General features: G+C 36.9%; 1 protein-coding gene across 7 annotated transcripts in view; it reads right to left on the bottom strand.

Annotated features, from left to right (window-relative positions):
- LOC118197107 (uncharacterized) overlaps positions 1-25,592 on the bottom strand; it is a 289,292-nt gene that overhangs the window by 227,095 nt on the left and 36,605 nt on the right. For all 7 annotated transcript variants that reach the window (XM_085809940.1, XM_085809939.1, XM_085809938.1 and 4 more), the window contains exons 5-6: positions 9,036-9,224; positions 8,898-8,938 (exon numbers count right to left, since the gene is read on the bottom strand). In XM_085809940.1, coding sequence (XP_085666066.1) covers positions 8,898-8,938; positions 9,036-9,224 — 230 coding nt within the window. The remainder of the gene's footprint in view (positions 1-8,897; positions 8,939-9,035; positions 9,225-25,592) is intronic.

Genomic DNA, 25,592 nt, shown 5'->3' on the forward strand with positions numbered 1-25,592 from the left:
GCACAACGAACTATATGTTGGAAAACGCTAGTGTAGAAGATTAATATGTTATGCTGGGTGTTAAAAAAAATGTGGCAACTAAAGGCTTCTTTTTCCTAAGAACTGATACTAGATATATACCCCTTACTGCAAAACTTGTAAAATTAAAGTGGAAAATTTTGTGAAAACAGTTGGAGCACTGTTGGTTGAAAGGGGTGCATGACAATAAATTCTGGGGTTATACAATGTCCCTTAGGTAGAAAAAGTCTAATTACTAAAATGAATCGCAGTTTTGCAAAAAAAAGCTCTACCCTCACAGGAAGTGTACGTTCTATGAAAGTAAATCAAAGGTTGTACATTTCCACTTGTTAAAGTCCAACTCATAAAAAGAATCAGAATTTTATCAAAACAGCAATATATATTTGCCTCTTTAACAAAAAGGGTAATCGATAAAATGTTCAATATTAATACATTTAATACAAAAACTGTCATATCTTGTTGCAAACTCAGCCGATAGGGGGCGATAGTGAGCCCTTGAATTTAAAACTGATTTGTTTACTTTTATCTTTAGAATGTAGTTGATATGTAAGATGTGTCTTGTCAAGTGAATTGTTCTTTGTATAATGCGTAAATAAAGAATTAAAGGCTAAGTAATTTTCAATTACTCTCTTTAGAAGCTCAGAAGATCAAGAACCAGGTAAGATATATTATTTATATCCAATTTGTTTTATATTTACGCATAAAATTCATTGAGATACTCAAGGGAAAAAATAATGATTTGGACTGATATTTATTACTGATGTATACTTGCACCATTCAACTGAATTTAGAAGAGATGCAAAACAAAGGCTCATGAAAGAACTCATATGCAAAACAAAAGCTACAGTCTTTAGTAATTAATGGTTCTTAGTAGGGGCTACATCACTCAACTTTGAACTTCATGAAAATATTAATTACAGTCACCACAAATTGTATACATAAAAATGCCAATTCCTGTATTTAAATATCTAGGAAACAAAGAGCATATCTAGGAAGCATCTGGAGGGCGACCAAACATGAACCACAAGGCAGATGAAGGTGCCAACTAAAGAGCATCTTGGATGTGGAATAGCAGACAGTCTAGAGACAGCACTGTGATAGAGCAATAAGAACACAGGTAACTTCTGGTCTCAGTCCTGCTGGTTTTGGGAAACAATCAGAAAGCAGTTGTTAAGGATGGTTATATTAAATCTCTATACCATGCTGTCTGACTGCGGATATAAAGGCATCATTTGGGTTTTGTCTATGCTGAGTACTCTACAGAGATCTTTAATTACAGTCAAGAAAAAATTCCTTCCTTGATCAGAATGTAACTGAAGAGGCACTCCAAACCTGGAAATCCAATGCTTGATCAGAATGTAACTGAAGAGGAACTCTGAACTTGGAAATCCAATGCTGTATCATTACCTCTGCTACCCTGACAGCCTCTTGATCAGGGATAAGACACACTTCAGGCGACTTTGTAATTGTTGCCTTCAGCAAATTGTGGCAGATGTTAAAGGATGTCAAAGGCAATACATTCAAAAGGGGCTCCTACACTGTAATGCTGCAGCTCCTCCCAGCTCCGTTCCTTCAGGCCTTTCCGGCCCATACAGGTATCACAAGATTGACACCACTTTTGCACTTAAGAACTTGCATTATTCCAGTAGAAGTGCTCTTGAACTCTATTACTTCAAAGTAGAATCCAGTTGGATTGCTATCTTGTTCTTTAAACATGTCCACTATCCAGGATCTTGGAAGCCTTTCTTTCGTCCGATTCAAGCTTCTAGTACAAGACCCGTTTCGAACATGAAGTGAGTAACAGAGCCTAATACTGTTTCGGGGAAGCATTATGGATTAAAATGTCCTGCAAGTAGGTTTCCTATTTGAAAACTCCATTAAATGAATTATTATTGGTTTAATGTCATCGTCTTCCAACTGTTCTCTCCTGATGACTTCATCATTTCACCTGCTCAATCAATCGACGCTAACGATGTAACTTGACATACAACCGAATTGACCAGCTCGCACTTCGCTTTGGCACTTCAACAATATCAGCAGCATTCTGGGTACGGTCTTCTAAATAGGGCATCGGAGTTTCTGTGTGGCGATTCTTTATGATGACGGATAGATTGTGCATCCATCTAGCTATTTGGCTTTCAGGATTTTTGAAATTTAACAGCCAGGTCAGCAATGATTGATCTGTACAAAGCAAGAATTTCCTGCTGTAGAAGTAACACAGGAAACGTCCTACACCTTTAAATATGGAGAGCAACTCTTTTCTGGTGACGTAGTAAATCCTCTCCGGTTTAGATAGAGAATTACTCCAGTATGCCACAACAAATTCTTCCCCATTTATTTCTTGGAACCAAACAGCACTGACACTCATTGTTCTCATCCATGTCAAGAATTAATGGTTTCTTGAACTGAGGATATACCAGGATTGTCGCACGTGTTAAAGCCTCCTTCAGTTTGTTAAATGCATTCTCACATTCTTTTGTCCACAAGAAATTTTGCTTTTCTCAGCACATGGACACTTTCGGGCCATCTCTTGAACTGCCGAGAATTTCTCGGGATCCGTATGCACACCTTCAGAGAAGATGACAAGTCCGAGGTAACTCACTTCATGTCTGAACAATTTACATTTGGCAGGACTTAATATTGGCCTGACTTAAATTTATATTGGCTTTCTTCAATTTCTGAAGCAGTTCCTAATGCTTGCCAAAATGTTCTTCAAAACCTTTCTTGACAATAAAGATATCCATGTATGTCAGTATATTTTTTTTTTTAATTACGGCAAAGCACACTACGGCTATCTGCCTAAGGGGAGGGATGCCTTCGTGGAGGACTTTCTAAGGGAAACTGGCTCGTATACACGTTACACATGGGGAAAACCACGAAAACACCCATGCAGCCAGCCCGTTCGCGGGATTCGAACCTCGGACCGAACTACCAGTGTTCAGCTATTTTACCGCTCGGCCGCTGGTGGGCTTCCATGTATGTCAGAAAGGCTTCATAGGACAGACTTCTCAGCATGATCCCATAAGGCATTCAAATGTTGCTGGTGCATTACATAATCCAAATGGCATCACTTTAAATTGCCAAAGTCCTTTTGCTGTAACTAAATGCCATCTTTTGTCAGTCATCAGGGTGTATCCCTACCTGCAATATCCACTCTTTACATCAAGCATTGAAAACCACTAGCTTCCAGAAGTGCCCAGAACATCATCAATTCATTCTTATGAAGTCAGCTTTCTTCATAACCTTGTTCAACCGGCAGTAGTCAACACAAAATCTAGTCAAACCATCTTTCTTTCAAGCCAGACTGATAGGAGAGGACCAAGGACTTGCTGGAGGCTTGATTTCCTGCATGACCTTTAGAAGCTTTCTTACATCTTCCTGTTTAGCAATTGGTAGACGCCTTGGATATTGCTTGACTGGTCAATGATCTGTATCTATTCTACGATGTGTCAAACTGGTTTGACCTACGTCATAAGTGGAGTGTGAGAGAAAATGAAATTTTTGAATGACACGTTCTGCAGCACTTTTCTCTCCATTGCTTAGATGTGTATTCTGCTATATCTCTGATGTTAGGGTCTCTGGAGATACAGACTGTGGAGGACTACTGGTTTGGCAACCACTTCACCTTTTCCTAATAATTTCCACCTTATCTTATTGCCAACTCTAACCAGGATAACAGTCCCTGATAGGTTGACGAGTGGCAAGGCTTCTAGTACTCCTTTCGAGTTGTTACAGATCTTGGGATATTCCATCATGCTTTACTGAAAAGTTCTATTTTCATCTGTAGAGACATTAGGTTATTTCGAAGCACGAGACATGAAAAATGAGAACTTGAACCACAGACTCGGCAAAACTCGAACCAGAGACCTCTTGAACATGCGCCGAGTGTGCTGACTACTACACCACGAAGGCATGCTAAGAAAGCGGGGAAAATACCTTATATAATCCCCCTTTTAAAGGGCGACTAAGGGACCCAATCACCAAATCTGGTGGTGAAGAATCATCATCCACCACTTTTTTTAGTTCAGGCACCACTGTAGATTCATTAGGATTTTTTTGAAGGAGTCATGAAAAATGAGCAATGCCCTCACCGGGACACAAACCACAAACCTCTCGAATACGCAGCGAGTGTGTTGACCACTACACCATGAGAGTCATGCTAAAAAGGCAGGAGATACCTTATACATCAATGGATCCATATGGTAAAAATTCCATTCTTGAAAGTACTGTGATATTGTCTTGAGCTATGAGCTGGTGGAAAGATTTAACTCCCTCCTCTTTAATTTCGAACAGGGTTACATCCTAGGAGGCAAAATGCAGTTCGTTATAGTAGAAATAAAAATTGTATTTCCTGAGAAAGTCTAATCCGATTGTGCAAGGGTCTATAACATTTGCCAAATATGCAGTGTGATGCTAGGCGGCATTTCCAAACATAATGTTAACATTTTAACTTTCCACCGAGTTTGATCTTATCAGCAGACACAGTCTGGAACATAAAGCAGGGCGGCATCCATATGAGCTTACCTTTCAACAGTTGAGATAAATCTTTTCAGTTGATGGTAACACTGGCTCCTGTATTGATGGTTATATTGCAAAGAACTCCATTGATACGTCACACGATGAAGAGTCTATTGCTGCTTCCACTTGCTGTAGAAACATGAACTGCTTTAAAAACAAGGCTTCTCAATTTCTTGCAATCTCCACTCCATGACATGGCCACTAATTTGTTTCCTGCCTCCTTCCTGGGCAGCAGTACATGGCACTGTCTTACCTAGTTGAATTGTCTAGACGAGCAAGCAGTTGATCCACTGGCTCTTGCACATGAACATTTCTAAATGGCTGGCAGTCTCTACAGGTTGCTTCCTGAGCTGCCTCAAATTGCATGAATTCCAATTGCTTTTTTTTTAACCATTCACAAGATTTCTGTATCTCAGGATTGCAGGTGCCATCAATGAAATATTCCAGGGCCAGGATTTTCTTGTTTTTGTTGGGCAGTCCGGAAAGGCGAGATGAGTCAGCCTTTCACAACAACCATGACATGCTCCTAAAGTGTTTTTTCCAACTTCTGCTCGTGAGATTTTAACTGATGTCTGCTACAGTCTTTTAAACACTTCTCACCAAAGCATCAAATAGAGCATCAAGTCAAGTCAAGGCTCTGGCTTTCGGGCAGAGTTTGAAGAAATGTCTACTGCACTTGCTCTCAGAGAAGCAGCAAGATCACAGGCTTTAGTTTCAGAATCCCATTTATTTGCATTTTCCGCTGTAGAGAACTCATTCTAGTGCACTTGCAAGGAGGTCTTTCTATCATATGTGGATAACTTTAGAGAGGGTCGAGAAGAGATGAGTAGAAATTAAAGGCAGCAGAACTGCTTCCTGGTGTCACCATGGATTTCTTTAAACTGCCAACTTTCTAGGTGACTGAAGAAACCGTCCTAGATTTGCTGTTCGAGAAAAGAAACTCTTTCTCTGATTTGTTGTTTGACAACAGAAACTCTCTTTCTCCGATTAGTTATTCGGTAGCAGAAACATTTTTCAATTTCTCACTTTAGTTGCAACTGTGTTCCATGGCTTCGAATTTGTTTTCAATTATGGAAGCATTTTTGCTCTTTTCATTTCCTCCTGGCCTGTTTCAATGTTCTTGGCCCACTTTCATATCTTCTTTAATGGAGTCAATGGTCCATTCCATCTTTTCTTGGAATGCAGCAAATGCTGCCATCAGTTGTCTTAGTTGCCCTCCATTGCTTTTTCTCACAGGCATTCAATCCCACTTTGGAGACAAAAATTTGTTGTGAGTGTATGAGTTTGTAATGACTGAATTCATACAGAACTGATAATAGCTTGATAAAATTTATTTTCCCAAAAGAAACACCTTACAGTTCTGGAACTTTCCACGAATGGACTCTTACAGCTCTTCTCATTATGACAAAGCACAATCAGTAGTTACCACTTCAAACTACTACAAACATTAAACATAACACAATGCAAAACACACATATAGCTTCACTGAAATTATTACATACATAAAAAAATTCATAACAATCTATTTCCTAATCAGATTACTTAATCAGTATAAAATTAATATATAACATAACATACATAAAGTGTCTACATAAAGTGTTTAAAAGAATTAATTCTGTTATATAATTATAATAAAATTACATTATAAAACTGATCATTTTTCTTTCTGCCTTTTACATCTATATTTTCCCATAGGTTTTATGAACTTATTAACGTTACCAAAATACACAATTTCATAAATAAAAAATTCAAGTTCACAGTAAATATAAAACTTGCATCAAAGTTTACCTTCCCTGTAATATTTACTTTGTTTAGGTATGTATGTTACTAAAAATATCTGAAACCTTTCAAATTCTTTCTATTGACAGAATGGTTAAAATTTTAAAGTTCAAGGCTACAGAAATTATTAAAAATTAAAACTCGATGGAAATGTTAAAATTTGAATTTTGCAGGAAAGCTAAAATTTCAACTCAAAATTGATATTAAGACATTCCATCAAAAAGTAATATTTAAGAAGAAACTGTTAAGAAATTAGAATATGCAGTGCTTAATTCAAAAATGACTTCACTTAACTACACATTGTTCACATACTGCAAAGTTCCTCACTTTCAAAAATTCCAGAAGAACAAAACAGTAAAACAGAAGCTAGGAAGCTATTTTTTTGAAGTCATATACTTAAGTTTAAAACTTAAAAAAAGAGGAATTTTTTGAAAAAGCATCATTTTATGTGGTTTATTGAAAGTTAACAGTTAATTCTATTTATTTATCAGTTAATAATAAAAGGATTTAACTCGCAAAAAGAAACTTGTTTAGCAGTACAAAACATATAAATTACTCCCAAATTCCCTTTGCCTCTTTACAAAATTATGACAGTTTCCTATCGAAAAAACCTTTTCAATTGGGAGCTAGAAAATTGTGTGGTGTCTGTGGTTTAGAGAAGCATGGAAAAGAAGTTATAGGATAGTTATCCATTGTCTTCAACAGCTTATGCTAAAATTCTATGTTTTATGATGCTACCAAATTCTGCACTTCCTAAGTTCTTGAAGAAGGTTTCGTATTATTTCTCCAGTCAGTCTAGTTTCCCTTTTTGGCACACCGCTACAAAGAGAAGCAAAATATATCCACTATATCTTTAAAAATATGAAAGATTCCAAAGCAGTACAAGTCTCTTCTTTCAGCTTACAAATGCAGTTATTGTGAATTCTGAAGCAATAAAAATGAAGATAGAGAAAGCCAGATTCTTAATAAAAAGAATATGTAAAAAAGTGGTTAAGAAATTCCTAAGAACTTTTACAAAAAACAACTGATTACCCATCACTGCAGAAATGAGTGGCTCCCTTGCTCACTGGACTTAACACCACTTGATTTTTGGCTCTGGGATTATGTCAAGTCCACAGTATACCGCAACAGCCCATCTTCTTTGGTGCAGTTAAAGAACACTGTTCATCACAATGCATGGATTTGGATATGCTACACGCTGCAGTTAGCTGTGTTGCAACTCACTTGCAAACTATAATGTGTTGGTGATGGTAGACACATAATAAGCATGATTCAAAATTATTATGGTAGAAGTAGCTGAGAAATTACAGATTTACAGTATGATACTGGAGAGGCAGATTCATGTGTTGGAATCTGCAGTAAATTAGGACACTTGGTACTATTTTATTTATCCAAAAGATATAGGAAGATGAGAGAACTTGTATTTCAATACTTGACTGGCAAAACAAACCCATACCTTTTTTAACCCAATCATAAGTGGTAACAAAAACTATTCTCTGAAATCAAATAAAGCAGGACAGTTTATAGACCAGATGCCCAGGATCCAATGCAAAACAATAATTATTTCCATAACAGATACTTATAGAAAGTATTTAATGGAATTTCAGAGATGAAATCTATTGGAAGCTGTTACCACCAAATCATGTATACTGTCAACAACTAAACTGTCAATGCAATGCTCTGGGAGACAAGTGCCTATTACAGTTGTACTGTCATGTAATTGTGTTTTTATCACATCTATTTGGACTCGCAAGTTACAGTAGTTTTGTTAGAAGGTAATACAGTACCATTTATATCAATTAACTATTGTTCCAAAAGAAAACCACCTCTCTCTATCATAACATATTTTCCCTTCAGAATATATATTTCCTCCTTTTCCTGCAGAAAATTTCTTTCTGAATAGAGAAGTATTCTACAGAAGCTGGATGGAAAGGTTCACTAATAAATGAAAGTGTATATGCATGACACGAAATGGATCTACAAGAACTTTTCTACATATCTAATATTTATCTTTTGCTTCCAAATTTGATAAGCACACAATTAGAACTTGCTTAATTTAATTTTTAACTTTAAAAAATGAAATTACTGGTTGATTAAAAAAGTTGGCTTAACAAAATTCTTATTTCACACAGTAATTACATTTAAATGTTCAGTATGACAAACATGAAAATGTTCTTTGTTACAACACAAATTGCATTTAAAGAGCCAATGATCTGCATACTGCTTGCTGTTATGATAGAGAAGTGCTTGCAAGCCACGCTTTGGCCATGCCTCTCATACACAAAATTTAGAATTAATCCCTATTTAATATTTGCCGAAACATCACTTTCACACATTGTTCATAGGTATTTTTACATCATTAAAAATGTGAGAAAGCAGTGTCCTTATAATAATATGTATATTAGAACAACAACATTTAAATACTCAATCACTGACTGCGTGTTGACATTTTCTATTACAGCTTTAATTAAAAGTCTATCAGAAACAGTTTTTACTATATTAAAAGCTAGATTTTTAAAAAAAGGGGGAGGGAAGGAGAGAAAGACGAAAGATATCAATTTAAAAAAAAAAAAAAAACTTACCAGGATTTCCAGCTGGCGTTTCAGCAAAATTTAGTGTCATCCTATATCAAATAAAATCAGATTTTCAAATACATATAAATGCTTTAACCGCATTGTTAATAAAAAAATTCAAAAGTTTTATCAAGATTAAAAAAATACCTGTGACTAATTTTAGTTTCATTTTTTGAGATATTTTTTAATCCACAAGCATTAGACTTATGATGCTGTCTGAAAAATCGTGCCATGAATTCTCCCAATTTTTTATCTTTCTTATCCTCCAACAAAATTATATCATCTGTGGCAGGAACATTTTCATTTTTCTTGATATCCCTTACATGTAGGTCAGAGCTGTATTTAAAAGACAACCAGTTTACATACAATGATTTCAATTGTGATACATTTGTATTAAATATTTCAAACATAACACATCACATTTACTCAAAAAGGAGACTCCCTCAGATAAAATATACTAGGGTAAATTTTTAAAAATCGAAGCGACTCCATTGTAGTAACTGGTGCTGGACTACTGGTATTTGATTACATATTTAATTCCACATTGAATTCACATTTATTATACACCTATGAGAAATTCTAAAAAAAAAAAAAGAAAAGAAAAGAAAAAAAGAAAAAAAAAAAAAAAAAGACAAAAAGACAAAAACAATCAACATTTGAATGCTCAGAAGCAATTATAAGCTTTACCAAAATTTTTGTCCGATAATGTTATTTCAATTCACATGCATGTGTTCATTTGAGATATAATGTCTGTCTCTCTTTACCACATTATCTATACACATGTAGTACTCTTCTAAATGAACCAAAGCAAAAGTGTCTTATGTCATAATTAAGTGACATGTGATGTGTAAACATGGCTATCGATGAAGTTCATTTACAATAGTGTATTTTGCACAAATTCAAGCAAGGAAGAAATGCTACTGAAATTTATTGAAATTTAGTGACAGATTTGCGTGGAGATGCAGTTTTGGAAAGAACATGAAGGAGATGGTTCAAATAATTTGAAGCAGGTGATTTAAATTTTTATGATTAGCAAAGCTCAGAATAGCCATCTTTGATTGATGTCAATACTGTCAAGACCACGATAGAGCAAGTTACTTTTTTGACATCCAAGATTGCGATAAAGCTAAACTCAGTTCATCAGCCTAATTAGAACCACATTTGGAAACCAGAATTGTATCTATCAAGTACAGATGCAATACCTCTTGGGTTAAGTGAATCGGAACAAAAACGAATCTTTTATGGACTGGATGATAACTGGGGATGAAAAGTGGATTACCTACAGAAACATGATTATCAAAAGGGCATACCAGACAACTTGCTCCCTCTACCTGTAAACAGAGCTTAAACTGCACAGGAGCCCACCGGAGCTTACCGGTACTTCTTAGCTTTGGGGATAAATTCTAATTTTAGCCGGAGTGCACCGGAGCCCCAAATAAGAACACTCCGGCACTTCTTTTTATTTCAGTAGAAATTTGATCTTGAAAATTTTATTTTTAGCAATAAAATTATATTAAAAATCGCTTCTTAAATTATAATTTATCTCTGTACATTTTATGTAATTTTAATTATTTAATTAATTTAATTTTCAGTTACTTTTATAAATAATAAATTAATTACGAGTTAATTAAATAATAATTATCAATTAAATAATTATGTGATTACTCATTTGCTTTATTTATTTACTCTTAATCCTATTTCTTGATGGTCTTCCATAGGGCTGTTGCACTTCTAGAAATCAAGCCCTGCCTGTAAACCTTGAGCATGAATAGAATAAGAAAATGCTGTGTATATGGTGGGATATCCAAGGACCAACAATACGTTATGAACTTCTGAAACCTACTGGGAAAAACTCAATTCAGAAAGATACTCTGAGCAAATAGATCATTTAAACAAAGCAGTCAAAAAAAAAAAATCTGGTAATGTTCAATTGGAATCACATCACAGTGCCTCATGATAATGCCAAACTGCACAGTGCTTTGGCAACTCATTACAAAATCACTGAGCAAGATTGGGAAATTCTGCAGCACCCACCATATTTTCCCGATCAAGCACCCTCTGATTATCATTTGTTTCTCTGGCAAAAAATTTTTACGAAGAAAAAATTCAAAACTGAAGGTGTTAGCTAAGCTCTACTAGAGTTCTTTGCCTCTAAGGACGAGATATTTTTCAAAAATGGTATTTACAAATTACCATCACACTGGCAAGAGGTTATAAGTAATGATAGAAATTATATTGTACAATACTATTAAAGATATGAAAAATTTATCTTCTTTCACTTACCAAACAGACATGATTTTTCCGGTAGATCTTATGTTTAGAAAGGTAAGTTAAGTATTGTTCTCTTTATGGGTATTTTGTTAATGGTAAGTCTCTTGTCAAAAGTTTGTGTGCTAACATAGTTGCTCTGTCTCGAACATTTTCTAGCCTGAATTAATTTAGCCTTTTAAATTTTTCAGTGCTATTTCATTGTGCTAAATTGTTATAGTTGAAGACATTAGCCCCAGAATTCTAAAGGCTTTGATGACTGACAAAACGCTGATAATAATTTTTTTTTTTTTTTTTTTTTACATTGGTCATGAAGTTATTTCTTTTCTAATATTAAATGGAAGCATTGTTGAACACGTTGCTTCTATAACATCAAAGCATGTTGTCTCAACCCTTATCAAATGATTGAGAATTGCGACTTGTGAGGGGTGTCCCGATTGTGTTTTTTTTCCTAACACACGTAAATTTATGTGATCTGATCTTTGTTCAAGAATGTACACTGGTTATCCTAAATTAAGGAAAAATCACAAAAATAGGGATAACTCCCTCAAAAATAAGTCAAACCATGTAAAATTTGAATATGTTGCCAAGTAAGAGTAGCTAAATAAAACTGCAATATGCAAATTAGTGGCACTGTACTCGGAATACGTAATCTGCAAGGAGAAAAAAAAGTCTATGTTTGAGACCAAGCCCACATATTTCACTGTGATAGTGACATCAGAAATCTGAGATAGCCAATTCATAACAATGACCTCCAGGCATCATTTGATTGCAGAACTACGATGGAGAACCATTGGGAGACTAGAGCCATTGGCAGACTAGAGGCATTTGCTTTATTATTTGATAAAGTTAAACAGAAGTGGCCAGATGGCTAAATGTGAATCCTGTGGTTCATAGACTTTGGAGGTGATTTCAAACCACAGATTCAGCATCTAAGAGGTTCAGACAAGGACAGCCAACTGCTACAATGAGTGACGATGACCGATATTTGACATTATGTGCACGAAGGAATAGAACCGCTACTCCGACTCTTCTTAGATCCTCCCTTGCTGCAGCCACCGGAAGGTTGGTGTCAACGTCAACTGTGTGTAGGCTTCAGGAAGGTGGTCTGTATGCGAGGCGACCAGCCATTTGCATGCCGCTCACGTCATGTCATAGGAGAGAAAGTTTGCAGTAGGCACAACATGTCTACTGGATGCCTGATCAGTGGAGGGCTGTTCTCTTTACGGATAAGTCTAGGTTTAGTCTAGAAAGCGATAGTAGGCATTATTTGATATGGAGAGAACCTGGAACCCGTTATCATCCGTCAAACATCCATTAAAGAGATGCATATGGAAGAGGCAGTGTCTGTGTTTGGGGTGGCATCTCTTTGGGTGGACGCACAGACCTCAATGTCTTTCCAATGGAAATCGTGAATGCTCCGGTTTATAGAGATGACATCCTTGACGCTTATGTGCACCCATGTGCCAGGGCAATAGGTGATGCTTTCCTGTAAAGCTTCGTTCAGACGGAGGCGTTAAGGGCATAAGTGGTTAAAGCCGGGCTCCGCTGTCAAAGCAACCAGTCTGTTACGTCACAAAATCTGGTTTAGGGCTCATGGCATAGTGTTCAAAGTTTTCAACTTTATGCCGAGTTTGGGATAAACGTCGACCAATCAGAGCGAAGCTAAAACGAAGTGCCATTCTACAGAAGATTTCGCCTTTACAAAACAAACAGAGCGAACGTGGGAAGTCAATCGAGCAGGAGAACGGCGCTGGAAAGTCGTAGACACATCCATGCATGCGCAAATTTAGCTTCTCCCATTGGCCACGGCTTACACCCCGTTCCTGCAAGTGTGAACGGAATTCCCATATTTTGTGCTCTTATGACTATGCCTATATGCCCTTTACGCTGCCGTCTGAACGCAACCTTACAGGACGATAACGCAAGACCGCACGGGGCTCGCATCGTAAATCATTATCTTCAACAGGAAACAATTATGCGCAAAGAGTGGCCAGCTTGATCCCCGGACTTGAATCCTATCGATCATGTTTGGGATGCTTTAGAGAGACGTCTAACTGCTCTCAATCCACCCCCCTCAGACCCTAGCCGCGCTTGCAACTGCTTTGCAGGAGCAATGGCTCTCGCTTCCTATGGAACTGATAGACCGCATAATTGAAAGCATCTCGCATTGCTGTATTGCTTCTAGAGGCGACCATATTCCATATTGAAGGTACTTTTCCTATAGCAAACCGACACCTTCGATTTGTTCATTTTATACATATGCTAATTTCTATACTACCACAATTGTCTGGTAATTTATTTTTAAGTTATTTGATACCTTACTATGTATTGTATATTGTGGGTAAGTTTCATAAAATTCTACATGTAATTTTTTCAGTAATCGTAATTTTTCCTCAATTTATGATAACCAGTGTAGTACTTTGTAGTGGTGGTACTAAATTTTTCACTTTTTTGTTTAGATGGTATGTGTTAGTCAAAAGTCTGAGATCCGCTGCTATAAACCATTGGTTCTCAATGGTACTGCCACAGGGGGCAGTAAGAGGATGCTGAGGGGCAGTGAGATTGTTTTGGGCAGTAGGAAGATGGTGGGTATTGTTCTGGGCAGTAAAGGGGTGATGAGCATGTTTTGGCATTCAAATATAATTTTTAAATTCCCAAAAAATTTATTAAACTGATTATTCCGTTTATATTATTTGTACCAGCAATAAAACAAACTTAGGCAACTGCTCCTAAGAATGTGAGGCGAATTTGTATTCCAGGTAGGATGACCTTGAAGAACTCGACACTACAGTTTTTCTGTGATCTCAACTAGCACAGCGCACGCGTCAGCTATTTCTGTACACCACTAATCGCTGTGTATGCAATGAGCTTGCTTTCAACAGGAATATTGGATTTGACCCGTGTTCTTTGTGTTGCTCCTCCTTTGCTTTATTTCTGTTCTTGCCTCCTCAGTTTCGATTAACTTTCGTTGTTTATTTCGTCAGTCGCCTAGGTAATTGTGCTTATTAGTTCTTTATGGTGATCATGAATTATAAGTTTCAGAAATAGTTATATTTCCCTCATCATATTTTGATGCTGCCAACGAAGTCGTTTAATGAAAAGAAATATCAATAAAGTTCCACGCACTTGAAGTTTGGATTCATTCGTTTGCCGCCAAATTTGCAACTGCTCACATGTTTACTTTGTAACAGTTATCTGATGATGCAATGAAACTATGTCTGCAGGAGCGTCTGGGAAAAATTCATCCTGATAAACAAAATAAAGATGTTTTTCACGAACATCAGGGACAAGTTCTTTGAAATCACAATCTGCCTCTGGCTTACTAGTAGTGTCATCAAAATAATGCAATGATGGTTTGATAGCCTGTTATAATATATCAAAATTAATTGCTAGATCAGGGAAAGCTCATACCACTGGTGAAGAGTTGATACTGCTGGCTGTCAAGGAAGTTTTAGAAATAGTTTTACATGATCCAATATAATAAAAAATGTCCCATTAAGCAATGACATAAAGTGACAACGAATTGATAAGATGGCTGAAGATGTTGAAGTTTCTTCGTGCAAACTTTTCAAACTCACCGAATTTTCTCTTCAGGTTGAAGAAGCAACCTTGCCAAGTACTAATGAGGCTTTACTGTTAGCATATGTCCGATTTGTGAAGGAAGGAAAAATTACTCAAGAGATGCTTTTTGCAAAAAGCTTGATTACAGATACTATAAATGAATCTATTTTTAATACTATCAAAGATTATTTTAAAGAGAAAAATATTCCTCTTGCGAACATATGTCTTTTGCCACCAACAGAGCTCTGGCAATGGTGGTCATGGTGGATTCATTGCCCTTTTGAAGAAAGAGGAACCAAGTAGTTTAGCTGTTCACTGCATGATTCATAGGCAGCATTTAATTGCAAAAAACCTCAGCGACCATTTGCATCAGTCATTACAGTATGTCATCTCTGCTGTGAACAAAATTTGCAGTAATGCTCTCAACGATTAATTATTCGGGCAGCTGCGTAAGGACAACAATGAAAAATTCAATCGCTCGCTTTTACACACCGAGGCTTCAGAACCTACTGGAATCATTGACTCCTTGGTAGAGTTCCTCAAAGAGAAAAATGTAGCTCTGAAAGACAGATTGCTACAATTTAAGATTGATGTTTCTTGCATAACCAATTTATTTACAAAATTCAATGGAATTAATTCCCAGCTTCAAGGCGAATAGCTATATTTGATCACAACAAAATCTGTTATTTCTGCCTTCCTAAAAAACTCGCTTCCTGGCAGCAGAATTTTGGGTGCAATGAATTCAGCCAGTTTCTGATCTTGTCGGATCTGCATAAGAACAGTGAAATGCCATTCAACAAAACACAGGTTTACTGTCAACACCTTAAGTCTTTGCACAAAGACTTCTCTGAGAGTTTTGAGAATATTTTGTCCATGGAAGTCCCTCTATGGATCATGAACCCTTTTATGAATATTGAGAAAGCAAATGTTCAGATTCAGGGGGAACTACTCAAACTTTCAACTAAAGAAACTTCAAAAGCCAGCTTCCAGAATAGTGCTTGTCTCAAAAAATTTTGTATTAGAATTAGCATCAGTCGCCTCTACCCAGTATTATGGACTATCGACAAAAATTTTTTAATTGCCTTACCTTCCTGCTATCTTGTCGAGTCAGAATTCAGTGCTGTGAGTGATGTGGACTCCAAATCCTAGAAAGGAGGACTTGTGCCTTCATCTCTAAAAATATTGAACTGAATGTTCAGAAACTGACTCTGAAAAATCAAGCACACAGATCCCACTGATCATACTTGATATTTTCATTGATATTACTCTTTTAGTGTAATTTTTGCTGTTCTTTTTTAATGATTTAATTAAGAATTTTTTAAACATGAAAGAGCTTTTTTTTTTAAGTCATTTCAGTTTTAACTGAAGGAATGTAATTACCTTCCAGGTCTGTAAGTCTACTGAAAAAAATTACTTAAAAAGTTTTGCCTTTTATAATTCACGAACCACCACCCCCATACCCTAAATTACATGATTTTCACATATGGGACATTGAAACATTGAAAAATTTTTTGCTTCTTAGGGGGGGGGGCAGTAGCTTTCAAAAATTTGAGAATAACAGCTCTAAACTGTCAATTAAAAACTTTTTATTTTCAAAAACATCTTTGTCACTTTCTTCACTACCTGTAGCTAAGTTTTCCGATTTAAAACCACATGACACATTTCACCATTGGTTAGGTGATTGCTGATTAGAGCACAGTCATTGCAATGGAAAACTTTTGTAATATGTTATCTTCATTTATTATCATTTATCCACATTTCGTCACAAAAGTTTCATAATGCGAAAATTTCATTTTCTATAGCAGAGGTGACCAAACTTCATGTCGGTAAGAGCTCCATGTTGGAATTCATGAAAGTTCAAGAGCCACAACTAGATATTGACATCATTTTAAAAATTAGCAAAACAGGTTTCAAATGGAATGAAACTTCCAAGTCTAAAAAACAGTCATTCATTCACATTCTGTTTTTAGCATGTGATGATGCATTGAATATAATGTAAACTTTTGCAGTGTCTTTGTTTTCTCCACTCACAGTTTGATGGAGGGGGATAAAAAAACTTTGTTTTTAAATACTCTCAATTCTTCAACAATATCTTCTTGTAAATGTTTATCTATCACAGCCTTGTAATACGCATGAAACTTTGGATTCTTCTTAAATCTTGGCCAAAGCAGCTCAATACACTTTTCTGCTACCTCAAAATTACCCTGTACACTTTTCCATGACAAGCAAGCCTTATATCTGTCATCTTCATATTTTACATACTCTGAAAATTTTCAAAAGGTAACACTGTCTTCTAAGCTGCAACTGTCACCAGATATATTAGAAATTCCCAAAATTTCTCATCAATTCGGACACTGAATAAACGTCTAAACTCTTTTTAACTTGTATCAAATTCTGTTTCAACAGCTAATAATGATTCAGAAATTTGGAAGATCTTCCATGTAAAGCATTAACAGGTATCCATCTGTACATTCATAAAGCATCCATAATCAAATATAACTTTCAAAGATTTTCTTTATAAAATTGTTTGATAGAATCAACACACTACTTTTTTAAAAACATGAAAAAGTTTTTTAACTAACATGAAATAAAAATAAAATGGACATTTGGAGTGAGTGAGTGAGGTTTTTGGAGCAAAACCAAAGACGGTTATGACGCGCCAGACACAGGATGAGATGATTACAAATCATGAAATTAAAATACAATAAATAAAAACAAGTGGACAAATGTACCAAATCCAGAGGATGAAGTCATATAAAAACAAAGTAAAAGCACACGATAAAATCCAAGACACAATCTTCAAAATATATTACATTAGGTAGTAAAATCCAGTTTCTTTTAAATAATAAAATAAATTACAATTAGCCTCTCTTCCGATTAAACAGTCGAGAGGTAAGTCCCAGCTTTTAAAATGTTCCTGACGAAGATTATTAAAACATGGACACTCAATTAAAATATGACGGACAGATAGACAAACATTACAATTGAACAAACAGGCTCATTTTCAGCTTTTAAAAGGTAGCTATGTGTCACTCTAGTGTGACCAATTCTGAGGCGAGTCAAAAGAACTTCCTCCTTACGATTTTCGGTTAATCCCCAGTGCTCAATTCTAGGTTTTATATGTCTTAATTTATTTTGAAGCTGAACATTCCAAAGTTGCTGCCATTTTTTTCGGATCTTCTGTTTCACAACACAACAGATGTCTGCAAAAGGATTAGACGACTGAACAGTTCAACAGCACATTTTGCTGTGATATCTGCCAGCTCATTCCCTTTTATTCCCACATGCCCGGGAACCCAGCAGTACAGGACCTCATATCCACGATTCATTAAGTTTATATGCAATTTGAGAATATCCACTATTACTGTATTTTGAGTATTAGGAAAAGCTTCTAATGATTTAAGAGCACTATACGAATCTGTATAAACTATAAACTTTTTGTAGCAGAACCTTGAGATGTACAAAAGACTATAATATATCGCAGTTTAGTTTGGATGTTAAGACAGAAAAAGCATGGTCCAAGCGTCTGCCCTCCATGTGGTCTTCAATTACAAATGCCATCCCGACATGATCTTTTGACTTGGATCCATCTGTATAAACTGGAAAATAACTGCTGTATTTGTCCCTGTGCTTAGCAAAGAGTTGTCTGTAAATCATCTCGTTAGTGCTTGCCTTCAGATGATACTTAAAAACATCAAGAAGCTGAATCCGTGCATTTTCCCAAGGTGGGATTTCAAAATTCTGTACTGCTTGGGGGTGCATATCAGAGAGGGAGAGTTCCTCAATGACAGGGCGAACTCTTAAAAGAAATGTTGGAACACAGGATGGACGTGTTTCAAATAACGCGTTACACACATCATCAAGTAAGCACAGCTTATTGGGATAGAATATTAAAATATTGCAAAAGGGACAATTGTTCACGCCTCAGATAAAGTGATGGTTTATTAGAGTCAACATACAGGCTCTGGACAGGAGAAGTCCTGAAAGCTCCTGAACAGATCCGTAGAGCTTGATGATGAACAGGATCCAGTTTTAACAATACTGATGACCGGGCGGATCCATAAACAACTGAGCCATAGTCCAGTCTAGAGTGAATTAGAGCTCTGTAAATGCGAAGCATGGAGCAACGCTCTGCACCCCAGGAGGTGTTTGCCAGGACTTTTAAAATATTTAAAACTTTGATACACTTTTTTCTCAAGTTTAAAACATGAGGAAGGAAAGTCAATTTTCGGTCGAACATCACCCCTAAAAATTTTACTTCAGGTGCAACTGGAATTACAGACCCATTGAGGTATAATTCGGGCTCAGGATGGAGACCTCGTTTTCTACAAAAATGCACACAGACAGTCTTTTGTTTCGAAAGCGTAAATCCTTGTCTTTTTGCCCATTCCTGGATCCTGTTCAAAGTGATCTGGAGCTGCCTCTCTACGTGTCTCATATCCGCACCTCGACAGCTAATTTGTAAGTCATCAACATATAAAGATCCTGAAATGGTGGGAGGAAGTTCTTTTAGTACAGAGTTTATTTTTAAACTAAACAGGGTTACACTAAGCACACAGCCTTGAGGCACACCCTCTTCCTGTTCAAAAACATCCGACAAAACAGAGCCAATCCTTACTTGAAAAGTTCTAGTGTTCAAGAAATTCCGAATGAAAATTGGTAGGTTGCCGCGCAAGCCACTCTCGTGAAGATCGCGAAGTATACCGTATCTCCATGCCTTATCATAAGCTTTCTCAATATCGAAGAATACCGAGACATGGTGGCTTCTTCTTACAAATGCTTTTTGAATAGAGGTCTCTAAGAGGAGCATATTATCTACAGTTGTTCTTCCCTTTCGAAAACCGCTCTGATAAGGGGATATAATATCATTCTTTTCCAAGAAGTAGACTAGGCGGCTGTTTACCATCTTTTCAAAAAATTTGCATACGCATTTCGTAAGGGCAATCGGCCGATAGTTCGAGGGATTCCTTGGATCTTTCCCTGGCTTAGCAATAGGAATTACAACAGCTTTCCTCCATGCACTGGGGAAAATACGCTCCTTCCACACCCTATTGTAAAGAACGAGGAGGGCAGTCAGTGACTTATAGGACAGATGTTTTAGCATTTCGTAATTCACGCCATCAAGACCCGGAGAAGACCTAAGTGTCTGCAACAAAGCTCTCCTTAATTCCAGCATAGTAAAGTCTCTATTGTAAGGCTCAGATTTGGAAGAGTTGAATGCGATGGGATTTATTTCAGAGTGTTGCTTGATAGAGAGAAATGCAGGTGAATAGTTTCTGCTGGAAGAAATGGCAGCAAATGTCTCACCAATAGTATTCGCAATTTCTTCTATGGAGCTAATCACTCAGCCATCTTTTTCCACAAAGGAAAGTGAGTGGTCTTTATATATTCCGCATGCTTTTCGAACCCTTTCCAAAACCCGCTTACTAGGCGTAGAGGATGTTATTGATGACACATATGAAATCCAGGAATCCCTTTGGCTCTGCCTTCTTACTTTTCGTGCATTTGCTTTGGCTCTTTTAAATGCTATGAGGTTTCGCAGAGTAGGATATCTACGAAAAATACCCCATGCTTTTTCTGTTTTTTCAGTGCTTCATGACAGTCGCGATTCCATCATGGTTTCGAATATTTTAGCATTTTTCCTGATGTTCTAGGAATGGAAAGCACAGCTGCCTCGATAATAGTATTAGTAACAGCTTCAACAGCATCATCGATATGCGCATCTTCTACCATTTCATCTGTGAGCTCTGCAATGGAAGAGTTCCCAGTCTGCCCTATCGAGTATGAATCGAGGGGATCTCGACATGGGGTTTGCTCCTCTTCGTGCAAAAGATATAAAAATGGGATAGTGATCGCTGTTATAAAGATCATTTCCCACACTAAAAGTGCAAAATGGCAACAGAGATGGTGAACAGATGGCAAGGTCGAGAGCGTGGAAAGTCCTTGAAGGCTCATGGAAGTACGTATCCTGCCCATTATTCAGGAGACAAAGGCTATGATCTTCGATCATTTGCTCAATTTGTCTTCCTCGGCAATTTGTATCATTACTACCCCAGAGCGGACTAGGGCCGTTAAAATCTCCTATTAGAATGAAAGGCACAGGCAGCTGCTCTATAAGACCATTTAAATCTTGCTGAACAATGCGCTCGTTAGGAGGCAAATAAAGAGAAACGACTGAAACTACAATATGAAAATTGACTTGTACAGCGACAACTTGGAGGGATGTCATCAAAAGAAGGGAACTTGAGGGATAGTCGAGTGAGGTGAGGAGACCCACACCTCCACACGCACGTTCACCTGCAAGGTAATCCTTCCTGACGAAAGAAAACCTCCGAAGTTTTGCATGTTGATCTGGTTTCAGATTTGTTTCCTGTACTGCCAAGCACACAGGCTGATAATCATTGATCATAGCTTTGATGTCAGGGAAATTTCGGTGGAATCCGCGACAGTTCTATGAGAAGAGGGTGGCCATTATGTTTGATGTTTGTTAGTTTTGTGTTGCTTTTTAGTTTTGCACGGAAGCAGATGTTTGGGAACTTCCATACCCTCTTCCACTTCCATGCTATCTGAATCTCCCGATTCAGAAATCATTTCATCTACAGAACTACTGCTGGGACTTTTATTTTTCTTAATTGATTTTTCAGGGACATTTTTTGGTTTGCTTTGAATAACTATTTCTTTATTTTGTACTACGTGTGTTGGATTTTCCTTTTTTTTTTTTTTTTTTTTTTTTTGCTTGCAGGTTGATGGGTTTTATTCTGTGCTGTCTGTGTACTTATTGAGGTTTGGGTGGCAATGCTACGTGTTGATTTTACGGCACTGGCATATGACGTGTTTGATTGAAGCTGTGTGCTTTGCACTAGTTTTCTGGCTTCAGCATACCAGATGTTCCTAGTGACTTTTAACGTCTGTACTTCCTTTTCTGTTTTCCATTTTGGGCATGATCGGAAAAATGCTGGATGGTCACCCTTGCAATTTATACACAGTGCCGCAGCAGTGCAATTATCGCTATCGTGGCCAACCGACGAACATCGAGCGCGCTTCAGGTTCCCAAGACAGGATATCTTGGAATGGCCGAAACGCTGGCACTGGAAGCATCGCATAGGATTCGGAATATATGGTCTTACGGGGCAATTAAGATATCCAGCCTTAATATTCTTTGGCAGAACAGGCGTGTTGAAGGTAAGGATCATGTGTTTCATATCGATCAACTTACCTTCTCTACGCATCTTGATCCGCTTTGCACCACATACATTTTGGTTAGATAGCTCGGATGCGATCTCTTCTTCGGGAACACACAGAAGGTCGATTTCCGAGATTACACCACGACAGTAATTCAAGGTCTTATGTGCTGTTACGGTGACATTCGCTTGCCCAAGTTTGGTTACTTGAAGTAAAGAAGCAGACTGGGTGGCTGAATTCGTATCAATAAGTACGTCTCCAGAGCAGAGACGCTTTATATTTCTGGGCTCACCAATACAGGAATGTATGTACTTATATATTACAAATGGAGACATCTTTTGCAGCTCGCCAGAAGGACTAGATATAACAACGAAACGGGGGTTACTATTTGGATTATTTTCATCTGTACGTAGTTTTTTAACAGTAGATTTTTCGGAATTAGGTTGAGCGACTTGAGTAACTGGAGTTACTTCGAAATCTTTAATAAGGTAAATGTGAGAGTTAGCCATGATTGAAGAATATAAGATTCGGTTCCGACAGCCCTGCCCACCACGGAGCCCAACAAGGGAACACAGATTCCTGTGTTAGGGCTAGCCGGACCTATACGCAAACTGAAGCCCCACAGTCGGCTTTCCCGAAAGCAGGTACTCCCGAGAGCTTGACCCCAAGCCACTGACACAAGGACTAGTGACCAGCCGATTGACACCCATGAGGACGACTAAAGTGCCTCCCGTTTAGCTGAAGCAGTGGCCAAAGCAGTGTGTTGGGGACAGTACCTCGCCCCTCAACTACCAGGACCCTCCTTTCCAGCGACACGGGTCTCCACACACGGCAAACACATGGGCAGTTTTCTCACCACTCGAAAACTAGAGACAAGGGGTGCTCCAGTCTCTCGTGACAAGCCCCAAACTCCATAGAGAGAAACCACAAGGGAGAAGTGAAGGGGAAAAGTACCAGCCAAGAGGAGATGAGACGGAAAAGAGGATAGATCACTGGGGCTCCAGGATCGTGACACCCGTCTCATCAAGAAGATGATCCCCTGAAGGGCTAGGGTACCTCGGGATTGCCACACCCGTACTCACAAAAGTGAGCCCCCTGAGGGGAATGGACATTTGGACATTGATCAGTTTACGTCTAAGAATAACTTTGTAAAAAGAAATTAAATAACCTGATTACTCTCTTTTCCACATTGGGCACTTTTAGGCATCAGTCAAACAAGGCTCTCCTTGTGTAATTGATGTATATTAAACCACACTAGCAAAAAATATTACAGCATACCTTGAGTTCCTATCTGGTCTTTGTGTATCAAACAGAAAATTTTGTCAGCAGGGAGAAAAACAACACAAAAGTTAAAACTTATGTACTATATGTGCAATTTTATAGTTGATAGAAAGAACAGAATGATTACCAAATTCTTATGATTGGTTAAACTAAAAGAATTTTTTTTTTCTTGCATTGTGATGAAAATGCTTTAACCACTCAGTCAATATGAAATTAGAAACCTCTATCAATTGCAGCCACTCTTACACCATTGATTTACAGATCAATATTTGACTTGGAGAATCACAATTTTAATTCATTAAAACTTAAGGAATAAAATGAAACCATGTATTATAGTAAAAATTAGATGTCAGCAGTAAAGATTATTTAATATGTGTTATGATTTAAAATACAAAGGCAAAGGAATTGGATATGACCAGTTCCAAAAGTGAACTGAATAGGAAGATTAATTCAATTCATGAGACAAAACTTTACTTAGATTGTTTTTATCATTGCCAAAAATGGCAAATGTATTTATTATCAAGACAGTAGAACCAACCTGGCAAGTTTAATAACTTTAAATAATATTGATTTTTATCACCTAGCTGTTTCTATAAGGTTCTGCTAAATTTTCAAAACTACTATATTATAAATTTCCTAATGTTATATCAATCCACAGTACTCCTTGCTAGTTGGTTTATCACTTAATATTTACCATGTTTTTGTATTACCTATTTAATATAGTTTAAGGCATGAATGACAAATTTTTATTTTTCCCTTAACAAGTTAATCTTCTTTCCAAAAAACATTCCACACAGTTCTAAAGAGAAACATGCGAAGGAAATGTGATAATAAATGCATATGAAGTTAATGAAACTATTAATTATCAGAATCGGAAACACAGAATTATTTTACAATAAGCCATTTCGAATTTTATTTCATAAAAAAAAGCACATAGCTGACAACCTTGAAATATGTTAATTCAGAAGGTTCACAAGTGAAAACCAGGAGTTTCAGGAAGTTCTCATGTTGCATGGTGAAACCATTTCACAAAAACTCCAAACTCACATTATAATGCCCAATTAAGGTTATTAAAATATTTATGAATGTGACTGTGATGTAAAGCATTAATATTCAATGAGACACACTACATTTCATAGCCCCTGGCTAATGGAATTTTGTAATCACCTGTAATTTTATATTGAGAAAATCCAGAGTTGCTAGGAAAGCTTTTATTCATCCAAGCATTTAAGGCTAAGATTATTTGAACATGGCAAATAATGGCAAGAAGGCTATATGGCTAAGATGAGATATGACTTTGTGGATGACTATCTAAGACAGGTGTACACAATGAGGTCGAACTGGCCTCCTGGGGATCAATAATGATCAAGGGGTTGAATGAGACTCAATAGTTGATTATGCACCAGCAATTGATCGAGATAATAAAGATCCCATTGACTAAGAAATTGTTATCAATAAAAAATATAATTATTTGTATATAAAGCTATATCATGTAATAAAGAAAACGAAAAAAAAACAACAGAGAACTTGTTTAGTCCCGAATTTCTACAAGATTGGAATTTAGTATGTTGCTGCATAAATTTCGTGTGGTATAAAAACAGATAACTGTCTTTTCATCGATTCTTTGTATAAAATAAATCTTTACATATTGTATTTTAATAATGTGTTTCAGAATAGAGTAATTGCTTTAAGTTTCCCTATTTCATATGCGAGCAGGGCAAGAGACTAAAATGTCAATGTGAAAGAAGCAGAAAAGTCAGAGATTGAGAAAATCTTTTCAATCCAGCAGTAAAATGCTTTAAGACCTTCTTAGCAATTGGTCAATTCTTTAATTATCACTATAAAATTATAGCTCTTCTGAAACAGTTTAGAATGGCAATGATTCCTGCAAGAAGCCAAACTAAGCTGAAAGAATGTTTTTATGTCGAAACAGATGTTAGGAAATTAATGTTAGACAAAAAAAATTAAACTAATTAATTAATGAATTAGATGAGTTAATTAGATGAAAAAAGCAGCAACCAAACTAAACAGATTTTGAAATGGAAATTGTGTGCCCAAATAACACGTTGCAGTTGAACAGGGCGCAATTTCGTGGGAGATAAAAGCATTCTGCTAACGTAAATTGTCATTCCAAGTGAGGATTTCGAGTTCTATGTTCCGTTATGTGAAAGCACAGCTCAGCAACATGAATTTTACCTGCAGCTTTGCAGGTGGAAATGAAGTAGTTGTCCAAAGGAGATACACTGCTGGCCACCGTAAATACAACACCCTGGAGGAAGTATGCAAATAACATGAAATTTACAACATGCATTAGCAGAGGTGAGATATGAAAATGATTAGAATTTCAGCCCAGATGCACATCACATGGGCCACTTCAAAGCACTATTTAAGGCTTGGAATTTTCGATGA

Source organism: Stegodyphus dumicola, chromosome X2, assembly GCF_044657685.1.
Source record: "Stegodyphus dumicola isolate Sdum_Otavi_A_Nest chromosome X2, ASM4465768v1".
NCBI classification, from domain to species: Eukaryota; Metazoa; Arthropoda; class Arachnida; order Araneae; family Eresidae; genus Stegodyphus; species Stegodyphus dumicola.